General features: G+C 39.5%; 1 protein-coding gene across 6 annotated transcripts in view; it reads right to left on the bottom strand.

The window, feature by feature from the left end:
- Window positions 1–11,385: 11,385 nt before the first annotated feature.
- The window catches only part of LOC109433057 (cGMP-dependent protein kinase, isozyme 2 forms cD4/T1/T3A/T3B), an 822,160-nt gene continuing 821,087 nt past the window's right edge, over window positions 11,386–12,458 (bottom strand). For all 6 annotated transcript variants that reach the window (XM_062851134.1, XM_062851136.1, XM_062851135.1 and 3 more), the window contains one exon: window positions 11,386–12,451. In XM_062851134.1, coding sequence (XP_062707118.1) covers window positions 12,286–12,451 — 166 coding nt within the window. In that variant the 3' untranslated portion in view covers window positions 11,386–12,285. The remainder of the gene's footprint in view (window positions 12,452–12,458) is intronic.

Genomic DNA, 12,458 nt, shown 5'->3' with positions numbered 1-12,458 from the left:
CGCTGTGTTATTTTTCCTATCTTCCCTCTCTTTCTAACAATTTGCCTCGCGATTTTGAAGATGGTAATCTCGATTTCTATCGCACTGATGAGGCTGAAAAACAATCAGCTTATGCACTGCAAGTGAGCATACACAATGATAGATTTTTGTTCCATTATATGAAGTAGAATCTGAGATTACCATCTTAGTAGAAACAGAGCAATGGCGGATATTTCCTCGACCGTCCCGTCCGCCCTTAAAGGGCTGTTTGCAGATCAGAAGGAATTTCTCGGCCTATCTTGATGCATGGGAAATTCCTTGCCTGAATCGCCCAAGAAACCGTTTTTCTTCCATCGCAGTACGCAGTTGCGAAGAAATGACAATTCAAATGGCCGTCACCGTAGAAAGTTTCTGCCAGGAATCGCTCAAGAAGTTTCTTGAGCGATTCCTTTTGAACTCGAAACTGCGCTTAAACCATTATTTAGGCCAAGGAATTGTTGTTCATGTTTTTCATATCCCGATCGGTCTATTGAGATAAAGATAACACTCAAAATCCGCTGGGTTTCTTATTGAACTTTCGTACACGGATAGTACTAACCCTACATTTGAACAAAATTTCATGAGAATCGGTTCAAAATTGACCAAGTTTTAGCAAAAACCCGACCCACGTAAAAAAATCGGGAGTGCATTGATTTGATCGTGTATACTCATTTAAAAAATATTTTTTTATTTATAAAAGTTTGAAGAAACATTCCAGCAACTTTATTGACTAAATTCTCTGACTTTCCAGGTTTTTCCAGGTGGACAACACCCTGATTCGGAACAGTCCGACTATCCCTTGAAATCTGGTCACTTTATCTTATGGAATGGAGGTATGTCATATTGGCTGAATGAAGGCCAATATTGAACTTATGGATTTTTAAAGAAATAAATTTTATTTCTTAAACTAAAAATCCATCGCAAAAGTTTTGGCAACACTGCGACATCGTGCAAGCTTCCACAACAAACACTGGATGCACGATCTTCTTCTTTTTGCTATTACTTTGTCTCCCAAGATGGTGCTACGCATTCCACATGAACGAAGCCGAATGGGGTGCTACCGTCAGCCGATTAACAAATATCGCGTAATCTTACCTTTTTTGCTCTGAATTGGAATTCTCCCTTCTTCAATATCGAAAAAGTTGAACACAAATCGCAAACTAAGCCTATAAAATATCGAATGTTCTGCGAAATATCACTTCGAACGCGTTTTGATTTCTGATTCTTACGAGCACTACGCGGCGCGACACAAGCAGATTCGAGACTCAAAAGCCAGTGAAATGGAAAGCATGCCACTCACCAAAGGCGAAACCCAAAACAACAAACGAAACGATGACGAATCGGGTGAGCGGAGTTTCATGGTGTTTGTGAAATAGACACAAGTGAGTGATCTGGAAAGCCACTGGAAAGCTGAGTGACAACGGGGGGTCTAATCACGGTTGTCTTGTATAAATCAATACACGCTCGTTCAAAACTATTGTGGATTTACCGGCTACTTGTATTCTACCGGTCGCTTCAGTATGGCCTCCAAAGTAGCCGTTTTATAAAAAGAGTAACTTAAAAATGTGTTTTAACATTTTTATTGTATGCGCTATTCCTCGTTGCCACTAGCTATTCAGCGACATTCATTTTTTGACAATCAAGTTGATATTTATATGAAAACGGCTGATTTGTAACGGCTACTCAAGTAACCGGTAGAATACAAGTAGCCGGTAAATCCACAATACTCAAAAGTGAGTCGTTTTAGGGTCTGTTCCAATTGGCGAATCAAAATTAATTTTTACTTAAATTTTACTTAAATTTTACAGTTAAATAATAAATATTTGCTTAGGAGAACTGTCAAGTTGAGGTGTCGAACTGTCAAATTTAAGTAAAAACGCAGACAGACGTTCTAGCTCGAGCAAATTTATTCAAATTTTCTATGTAAATTTTCACTAGCGACACCTAGGCAACCGATTGCCACAGTGCAGTCGCGTGCAGTTGACAGTTTGAGAAACCACGTGCTTCCAGCCGCTTACTTACCACCCAATTCACCACCCACCGAAAAATAAAATCATAACAAACACTGTCAAAATCATTCCTACATCTGCGTCACATTCACAAAGATTTCCCAATGCGAGTGAAGTTCATCCAAATGCAGTTTTATTCAAGAAAATCTATGTAAAACAAAAGTAATAATGTGTACAATATTTTACAAGAGTCCTGCGCTAATTTGTGCAAAAGATTTTAGACATTAAACAAAAGTCATTTACTCTGCACAAATTATGTGGAAACATTATTAGCGTGCAACTCGTGCGGTCTTCCCGCCATCCGGCTGGAAGACGACCGTGGTGACAGTTGTTGGTCGCAACGCACATGTGAGGCAGCGATTGAATATGAACGTCGCTAACGCCATCTGTTCGTTGATTGCCACTTGGCAATTTGTGGCGGCCATGTTTTTTACACAAGCTGCTGAGTCAAACTTGAACGTCTGTCTGCGGTAAAAATAATTTTAATTCTCCAATTGGAACAGACAAGCCTTCAGTACACGCTTTGCCAAGTGTGCAAATATTTGGCTAAATTTGACAAATTTATTTGTCATGCGTGTACTGACCAAATAAATTTGCAATAACATTGTTGTGCAAATATTTGCCTAAATTTGTCACGGCGAATATTTGCTAATATTACAAATTGAGCACTTTTCAAGTATGGCAATATAGCAGATATTTGGTCATGTTTGCAACTCCGATCAGTACTCGAGTGGCAAACATGTGCAAATGAGAGTTTGCCAATTGTTTGTCATACGTGTACTGACCATTGACAAATAATAGCCAAACGGCAAACGTCTGCTAACGTCTGATACGTCAAATAGCCAAATATTTGCGCATATTGGCAAAGCGTGTACTGAAAGCTTTACACCCCAGACAGACCCCGCATAACCATGAACCATACTAGTACTGTTCACCATACTGTTAGCAACTACTCACTACAGTATCTCAACAGTATCGTATAATATCAAGAGTAACAATAACTCAACCGTACCACAAAGGTTTTTGACAGTCTCGTAGATGGTTCTCGAGCAAATTACAATATGTGGAATAGGCGGTTAAGTTATGTTACAATAAAAAATCAGCAATTTTCTCGAACAAAATTTTCGCAATACCTTATGACATACTGTGGAGTCAGTGTGGACATACAGTTCATTTTTCGCAAAATTAACAATCTACCAAATTGTTGCAAATTAGTTGAACCATTAAATTGATTGAAAATGACAACCTTATGTGAAATTGTTCATTTATTGTGAGCTATATTGGAATAAATTGTTTACCATATTGTTTAAATATGTTTGTACAATAAGGGTGTAAAATTTATGCGTAGATGTTTTCGGAAAACTGCCACTGCAGGCTAACAATTTCCATATCAACTTACAATAAAAAAGCTAACGTCGTTGCAAGCTGTAATGAAAAATATTAACCTGTGGAAGCAGTTACGAGAAAATACCAAATTAGAATAATATATTAACTTTGATATATTTATATTACTGTTTCTACAGAGAACACATTTTATGACTACATTAGCTATCAATTAAATAACACAAATCATAGCCTGCGCATTTTCCCCCAATCTTCCTAAAAATCGAAACGTTTAATGGGCGCTTCCTCGATGTGTTGTCTAGCTGAAATGATCTTGAGCCGTAGAAAGCGGTTTTTCTGCGCAGCATTTGATCCTCAAGCTTGAACTATAATCCGACGACGAGGGAGTAGTTTCAATTAAACGCACCGAATACCCGTCGGAATCTGCTCCGTAGGTAGATTTGAGGGGCTTTGAGAGGTTGGTTTGCTAACTCGTCCAAGTACCCGGATGACTCAACTCCACTGGAACCAAAGCTCCGGTATTACGCCCACCGGGCCTTTTATTGTAGTTGCGGTAAAACTTCAGTTACCATCTGTTCCGGCATCTCCTTGGAAGCCACCTTCTCTTCGATAGCCATCTCCTCGGTCCTCTTCCGATCGCTGTCTTTGCCTCCACAATTCGGGTTCAGTACGATGGGCAATTGCTACAAATATAATAGAACATGCTATAATTGTAACAAATAATATGCAGAATTGCGAAAAATTTACCTGCTGGTCGTGTACTTAAGTAGAAAACAAAACTTGAAACATAAACGTTTTAAACCGATTTGTGTTTTTTTTATTCACTTTGACAGCGCAGCACAGACTGAAGGCTGATGAATATTGTTTACCAATATAAATGAGTTCGACTATTTGACAAACTGTTGAGCAGTTGTATTTTATGTTGAAATGCATATGTGTTCGTGTGTTACGCCAATAGAAGCACATACCATATGACATAAGATGCGCACATGTTACTACTATATCTCACTAGTTTTCAACTTCATATTGTTTGACTATGGAATGACGCTATTACATACTGTTACTGATTGGCATGCATTTCCCAAAATGTTCTTCATGGTGTAAGGCATTGGGTTTCATATTGTTTAACATGAAAACAACAATCTGTGATAATTTAACACTATCGGATAGGAGAGTTTACTGTTTGGAATGTATGACAAATAGCATTTTTCTATGCGATATGAGTGTGAACACACTTAAATTCAGAAATTGATCTCGGTAAACGGTTTACCGAGAATCCAACAGCTGATATCTCGGTAAAATATTTACTGATTCTCGGTAAAAATTTTACCAAGATTTCGGTAAACCATTACCGAGTCTCGGTGAACTTTGCCGAAATCTCGGTAAAAAGTTGGATTACCGAGATCTCGGCAAAGTTTTAACGACATCTCGGCAAAACTTTTACCGAGATTCAGTGAAAATTATCACCGGATTCTCGGCTGTTGGATTCTCGGCAATATGTTTGCTGAGGTCGGCGATTTAATTTAAGTGTGAAGGTCCCATTAGACATGACAAATATTTGGCCAAACAAGCCCAACAAATGACCAACACAACGTGAATCATAGCAACCTTGGATGAATGTCGGGCTTCAATGACAAATATTTGTCATAACGACAAATAGTCTATGGCCCCTTGATTCTTGTACAACGGTACGCAGTGTCAAGAAAATTCTGACAAGACTGACTTGAACTGAGAGAATCCCGGATAAAAAATTACCATTCATTACATGGTAAATATTAACGAGCCTGGATAGAACAAAGAGGAGAAACGTCAAAATTGGAACAGTCGATCTAGTGTCATCCCCATAGTTCCAATCGAGCAGGAGACCTGTCAAAACGACAAGGATTCTCCACTTTGGTATACTCGAGACACTTTAGTAAATATTATTAACATATGACTGGTTTTATTGTTTACAATAAAACACATAGTAGATATATTGTTACTTTTTACAATAGAAATCAAGCCCATATAGTTCATACAATAAGTGAACATTAGCTTTATTAGAGACTAATTGATTCGATTGTTCTTCAATAGTTCTATAATAATTTAAAGTTACTATCAGTAAAAGTTAATTCAAGTTGTTTTCATATAGTTGCAAAAGTGCCTGCAAAGTTCTCATGGACTTTTTATTAAAAAAGAGTTTATTTCTCAATTACACATAAAAACAATTCGTAACAAATAATTAACAATAAATATTATTGTTGCTTGGATCATGTTTGTATAATCAAATACAAAATCACTTGACATATTTTTTATAGTTTTCGTTTTCAATTTGAGTACAGTAGATGTTTCGGTTATCGAATGTTATTCGCTGAAACTTCAACGACTGACAGACGTCGAGCCGTGTTGGCAGAGGAAACTCTCAATGAATAACTGAGGAAGTACTTATAGAAAACTAGTTGAAAAGCAGGTTTTAGCCAAGTCAGGACGTTACTACAAGAAAAAGATGAACAATGATTTTTATAATGTTTTCCAATAAATTAAAGGAATCTAGTGAATAGTAAACTACCATTGATAACAATACAAATACAATTTTTTTAATGGGGTCAATTGAACCGATGGTAAAATAAACATGCAATAATATTTGTTGTTATGTAAACAGATTTCGCCTTTGAAAAACCAAAGAATTCATATTTCTCGGTAACATTTTTGTCCAGCATTTACAGATACTATCGGCCACATGAATTGTGAACGATTTATGGTATGGATCATACGACCTGAGGTCCGACTTGTGATATTTGGCAGATATTTGAAAAGATTGATGATAGATCTTATCAACAGCTGCCAAGCAACACATACCAGACAGACATCAGAGTGTTTGACTCTTATCATAAAATGTGCATATCATTCTGGCGGCCATTAGTGCTCGTAAATGCCGGGTATAAATGTTAGCGGGAAATATAAATTCTATGGATTATCAAAAGCGAAACTGCTTACAAATAACAACATATATTATTGTATTTTTATTGTAACAACGATTCATTTGACGCCATTCAATTAATTCTATTTGTATTGTAAGAACAATGAAAAAACATTAAGAAAAATTGTTTACATTTGAAAATTGCCCTAAAAATGTTTCATAAAAAAACAATACATTCTATTGTTTTTCGCGAAAAAGTGTATGAAAATTTTCTCAAAATTTTATGGTTAAGATACATATAACGACCACCATTTTTTATTGTAAAAGTGCCATTTACCATTCCCCGAATGGTACACTGAAATAAATTTTGTTGTGGAAACTACCGATTCCATAGTCAAATTACTAACCGTACCTATGATTCTCAACCGACAACAAAATCTGTTAAGGTAACTGAATTATGCTTGAAATTAGAATGCATTGTAGTAAATTCGACTAAAAACAAAGTCGTCTCAACAACAAAACATTGTTATTTTTTCCAGGACACGCGTTTCACAACACAGTATGGTTAAAAATACAGTGCTCATTTGTTTAATTAAGAATATTTTTGGTAATGTTAACTGCACTGCTAGTTAAGTTGACAGTGTTTTAGTGGAATTAACTGGAAATTGTTGTCGGTTGAGAATCATAGGTACGGTTAGTAATTTTACTATGGAATCGGTAGTTTCCACAACAAAATTTATTTCAGTGTATAGAACAATAGGGGCGATGGTGAGTGTGCTGTGTAAATTACAATACGTTTAATGGTGAATATTTTTCGAAAAAATGGTGTTGTAACAATAAAATTTATTTTATTTTTATGATATTGTACAGTGATTCTTATATCTCATGTGTGTCATAAGGGAACGTTCATAAATTACGTCAAACATTTGGGGGAGGGGAGGGATCTAGAAAAGTGTGACAGTACGTGTATTTGGTGTAGGTAAATAGCGTGACAGAGGGGGGAGGGGGTGGGCGTCTAGAAATCCCAAAAAAATGATGGACGTAATATTTCAATCTTCCCTAAATATTAGCAGCGGCGTCATGGTCACGATTTTTTCCGCAGTCAAGTTCGCAGATTGTGAACAATCCTCGGTACTCACTTTACGTAATTTATGTTTAGTCCCTTACTGTCAGAGCTGTCCAGATCAGTGTAACACCAAGGAGAATACATTTTACTAAGGTGGCGCAGATAAACATTGCAAACCACTGGTTGTCTCTTGCACTCTTCTGGTGTTCTTATGCAACTAAAATAGTGACGTCACTATTTCAGTTCCATAAGAACACCAGAAGAATGGAAGAGACAACCAGTGGTTTGCAATGTTTATCTGCGCCACCTTAGTAAAATGTATTCTCCTTGGTGTAACACGCTAAATAAAATTTACACAAAAGACAATTTACACGGAAAAAAATACACGGTTATGAATATTTATTGGGTACCGGACTGGTCACCGAAAATTTGATCGTTTTCTTTGGTACATCGAGGTCTTGAAATTAGTCTATGGTATTAGACTCACTGGCACAAAGTGGAACAGCTCAATTAGAGTAAAATCAAGTTACTCACTTTTGAGTAACTGCAGATCTTGCAAAATTAGAGTAGTTTTCAACTCAGTTTCTTAATGTCAATAAATGCTAAAGTAGGTGTTATACCCCGGACAGACATGTGATACGAGTGTGATTCCTGTACAACGGTACGCAGTGTCAAGAAAATTCTAACAAGACTGACTTGAACTGAGAGAATTTGCAGTATGGCACTCATTTCAAGCCCAATGGTACCAGCGGCGTTATGGTCGCGATTTTTTCCGCAGTCAAGTTCGCAGATTGTGAACAATCCTCGGTACTCACTTTACGAAATTTATGTTTAGTCCCTTACTGTCAGAGCTGTCAGATCGGTGTAACACGCTATAGCTATAGCTATAGCTATAAATATAATTTACACAAAAGGCTATTTACACGGAAAAAATACACGGTAATGAATATTTATTGGGTACCGGGCTGGACACCGAAAATTTAATGGTTTTCTTTGGTACATCGAGGTCTTGAAATTAGTCTATGATGGTGTGTGGGGCTGAGTCGACATGCTGTTCGCAAGTCTATGTTGCATAACTCTCTATGTCGATTCAGCACCAACGAGCACAGTCCAAGCGAGCGAGCGCGGGATTACGTGAGCAGAAGTCTATCAGGTAAGACGCAATTGGGCTCGTTCTCCCGGCCAACCAAAATGGGTGATTTCCTGACGGCGGTTTGCATCTTCACAGATGGTACAGTGATTCTTGTATCACATGTGTCATAAGCACAGACAAACAGACATACTACTTAGAAGAAAATTGCTTCAAAAACATCGTTTGGCATCTTACTAGCACCCTCTATAATGCTCAGTCCGAAGCATTCATTTGCAGGTGTTGTTTCCCTCGGCTCGATGTAACAATTTTTCAGGTGACGACTCCCTCGTGGCGTCATCCATTCATAAAACATGAATGAAGGTTCATGATTGAGTCATTTTATGTAAACATTGATCGGCGTCGCGTTCATTTCTCTTCAAAATTGAGAGGTGACGTAGGCACAGCAGCGCCACCATGACAGATGCGAGCACAGTCCGAACCACACTTTATTTTCAAAATTTAACGGTCATTTTGAAAATAAAGTGCGATGATTGTGATCTGAGTAGTATGTCTGTTTGTCTGTGTCATAAGTATCACTCACTTTTGCTTATTTTATTATGATAAAATGGGCTGCAAAATGGTGAGTCGATAAGTCCAACATAGCTCTGATCCTCACAAGTTCCTACCTCATGCTTCCACGGGTCAAGCGATGACAAAGACCACCAGCTAAGAGTTGTATCAAAGAATAAAAATATTTTTATTCTTTGGTTGTATGCTTGGCTGATAGTGCAGCCTGGGCACTGTTGTAGTGTTGTCCTTCTGACTTCAGCTAGATTAAGGAGGTACTACCCGAGCGTCTGTTCACCAAGGAGGTGCGGCTCAAACAGCGTCTGTTCTGGCATCCCGCGGCTGAGTAAGAAATGCTGCATCAAGCCCAGCTAGATCCAGGGTGGTAGCCCCATCAGCGTGATCGTCCCAGTGTTGGTTGGGACGTTAAACAGAACCGGAACGATATCCCTCTGGCGAGACTGGACTGTTTGCGTAGGCCCAATAAGCCACCCGTAAAAATCCCCATTGCGAATAACATAGGAGAAAATACAACTCGATACAATCGGCAAAGACCCACGCGACGAAATAAGGACTACGATTGGAAACTTGGAACATGGAATTGCAAGTCACTAGGTTTCGCAGGATGTAACAGGATAATCTACGACGAACTACATCCCCGCAACTTCGACATCGTGGCGTTGCAGGAACTTTGTTGGACTGGACAGAAAGTGTGGAAAAGCGGGCATCGAGCGGCTACCTTCTACCAAAGCTGTGGCATCACCAATGAACTGGGAACAGGATTTATAATAGTGTTGGGCAAGATGCGACAACGTGTGATCGGGTGGCAGCCGATCAACGCAAGGATGTGCATGTTGAGAGTTAAGGGCCGTTTCTTCAACTACAGCATTATTAACGTCCACTGTCCACACGAAGGGAGACCTGATGACGAGAAAGAAGCGTTCTACGCGCAGTTAGAGCGAACATACGATGGTTGCTCGCCGCGTGACGCGAAAATCGTTGTCGGCGACATGAACGCGCAGGTAGGAAGGGAGGAAATGTACAGACCGGTAATCGGGCGAAACAGCCTGCACCACGCCGTATCGAATGATAACGGCCAGCGATGCGTAAACTTTGCAGCCTCCCGTGGTATGGTAGTCCGAAGCACCTTCTTCCCTCGCAAAGATATCCACAAAGCCACCTGGAGATCACCCGACCAACAAACAGAAAATCAAATCGACCACGTTCTAATCGACGGTAAATTCTTCTCGGATATAACCAATGTCCGCACATACCGCAGTGCGAATATAGAAACGGATCACTACTTAGTCGCTGTATGCATGCGCTCAAAACTTTCGACAGTTATCACCACGTGTCGAAGTCGAACGCCGCGGCTCAACATCGAGCAGCTGCGTAACGTAGAAGTGGCTCAAGACTACGCGCAGCAGTTAGCAGTGGCACTACCAATGAAAGAGCAGCTTGGCGCGGCTGCACTTGAATATTGATTGGAGGGACATCCGATTCGCCATAGGTAGTACCTCGGCTGCAGCACTTGGCTTCGCGATTCCGAATCACAGAAACGACTCTGGTACGACGGTGAATGTGAACAGTTGAAAAACGAGAAGAACGCAGCATGGGCGAGACTGTTGCAACACCGTACGAGGGCGAATAAGGCACGTCATAGACAGGCGCGGAACAGACAGAACTCAGTCTTCTGGAGAAAGTAGCGATAGCCGCGACAATCTCGGCAATCTTCTCACGAGCGAGCTTGTAAAATAAGGTTGGGAAGCACGAGTGAAAGCACTACAGCGGGTTGAGGAGGAGATATTACCGGAGAAGCGTTTGAAAGGTATCGTGTGTCCCATCTACAAAAAGGGCGACAAACTGAATTGCGGTATACTGCGCGATCACACTACTGAGCGCTGCTTACAAGGTACTCTCTCAACTTTGATGCCGCCGCGCCATCTATCACCAATAGCAAGAGAGTTTGTGGAACAATATCCTCGGCAATATCAGTCTGGATTCATGGGTGAATGCACAACGGACCAAATGGTCGCTATCTATCAGGTGCTGCAGAAATGCCGTGAATACAACGTGCCCACTCATCACACGTTCATCAATTTTAAATTGGCTTAGGTACTACAAAATCGATCGAGATCAGCTATGGCAGATTATGCACGAATACGGGTTCCCGGATAAACTGGTGACGATGGATCGAATGATGTACGTAGTTGGAGTATCAGGGACACTCTCGAGTCCCTTGGAAGCTCACAGAGAGTTACGTTAAGGCAATGGTCATTCGTGCTTGCTGATAAACATCGACTTAGAAGGTATAATAAAAAGATTGGTGGTAATCAGTGGTACGACTTATCAACTTTGCTTAGTAAACTATCACTTCATAATGTTTCGGATTTAATAATTACACTCCTGGTTTAAGTGTTGGTGTGTTTTAATTGTTACCATCTTGACATCTCTGATTTATAACCAGAATTTGAAAAACAAATAAAACAATAAAAGTTAATAAATTGTATTCGGCCATCCACTTGTTTTCTTTGATTCGTTCCAGTTTGACTCTAATAAAAATGGGTTTTATGTACATTTTATACAAAAACAGAAATCAAATTACTTTATAACAATGGAAAAGACAAGAAGAAATCAACGTTTTACGTAAGGCAAGAGAAGTATTGTATGACATAAAGGTCAAACGAATAGCTACGATTGAGCAGCGCGCCATCGCTGTTTGTAAGTTTATTGTCGGATGTTAGATATTTTGTGCGCGAAAGGCTCTGGTTTTATTTATTTTCAAAAGTTGGAAGTTTAACACATTAAAAATATAGCACGGATAAATGTTCTCTTTTTCTTTTCAGGAGGATAAATAGTTCTTATAAAAATGGTTTACAGGTTAAATTATGATTAGGAAGACACATTCCAGTAATCTATCTCTCACGCAACCTCCAATCGTTTTCGTTGTCAATCAGCTGGGTTACTTCTATAAGCAGAACATTTCCCTCCGCATTTTGCACGTGTACACAATTTGAATTTATGGCTCGAAGAATCTTTCCTACCGTTGTGGTTGCAGGTCGTAGTACATACATCTACTATAGTTGTTGGGCTTGATGGTAATATTCGAATCAACACGACAAATTCCACATACTAGCATACGAACGAATGTGCTAAAATCTACTAACATAGTCACATAATAAGGCTTGTCTCGGTCTTGGTTTCTTTTTTTTTCGGGGTTTGGTTGATGAAAGAGGGCAAGCCGAATTTGATCTGTCCTAACGAAGAAACATGAAGAATGAAAGGAGTTGAAGAATAGGGGCCCGATAATCTAGAAGTCTTCGTCCCATCCGGAAAGATCATCTGGTGGCGGACCGTCCGGGTCGGCTGGGTAATCGTCGAAGTTGGCGGTATCGACTACGCTCTGAACCTTGGGCAGAATCGGCGGCGGTAGGCTGCGATTCCGTAGACCTTCCCAGTAGAATCCATCGAACCATCTGGAAT

The sequence above is a fragment of the Aedes albopictus genome, chromosome 2, assembly GCF_035046485.1.
Source record: "Aedes albopictus strain Foshan chromosome 2, AalbF5, whole genome shotgun sequence".
Classification (NCBI taxonomy): Eukaryota; Metazoa; Arthropoda; class Insecta; order Diptera; family Culicidae; genus Aedes; species Aedes albopictus.
This window is presented reverse-complemented; position numbering and strand designations above follow the sequence as displayed.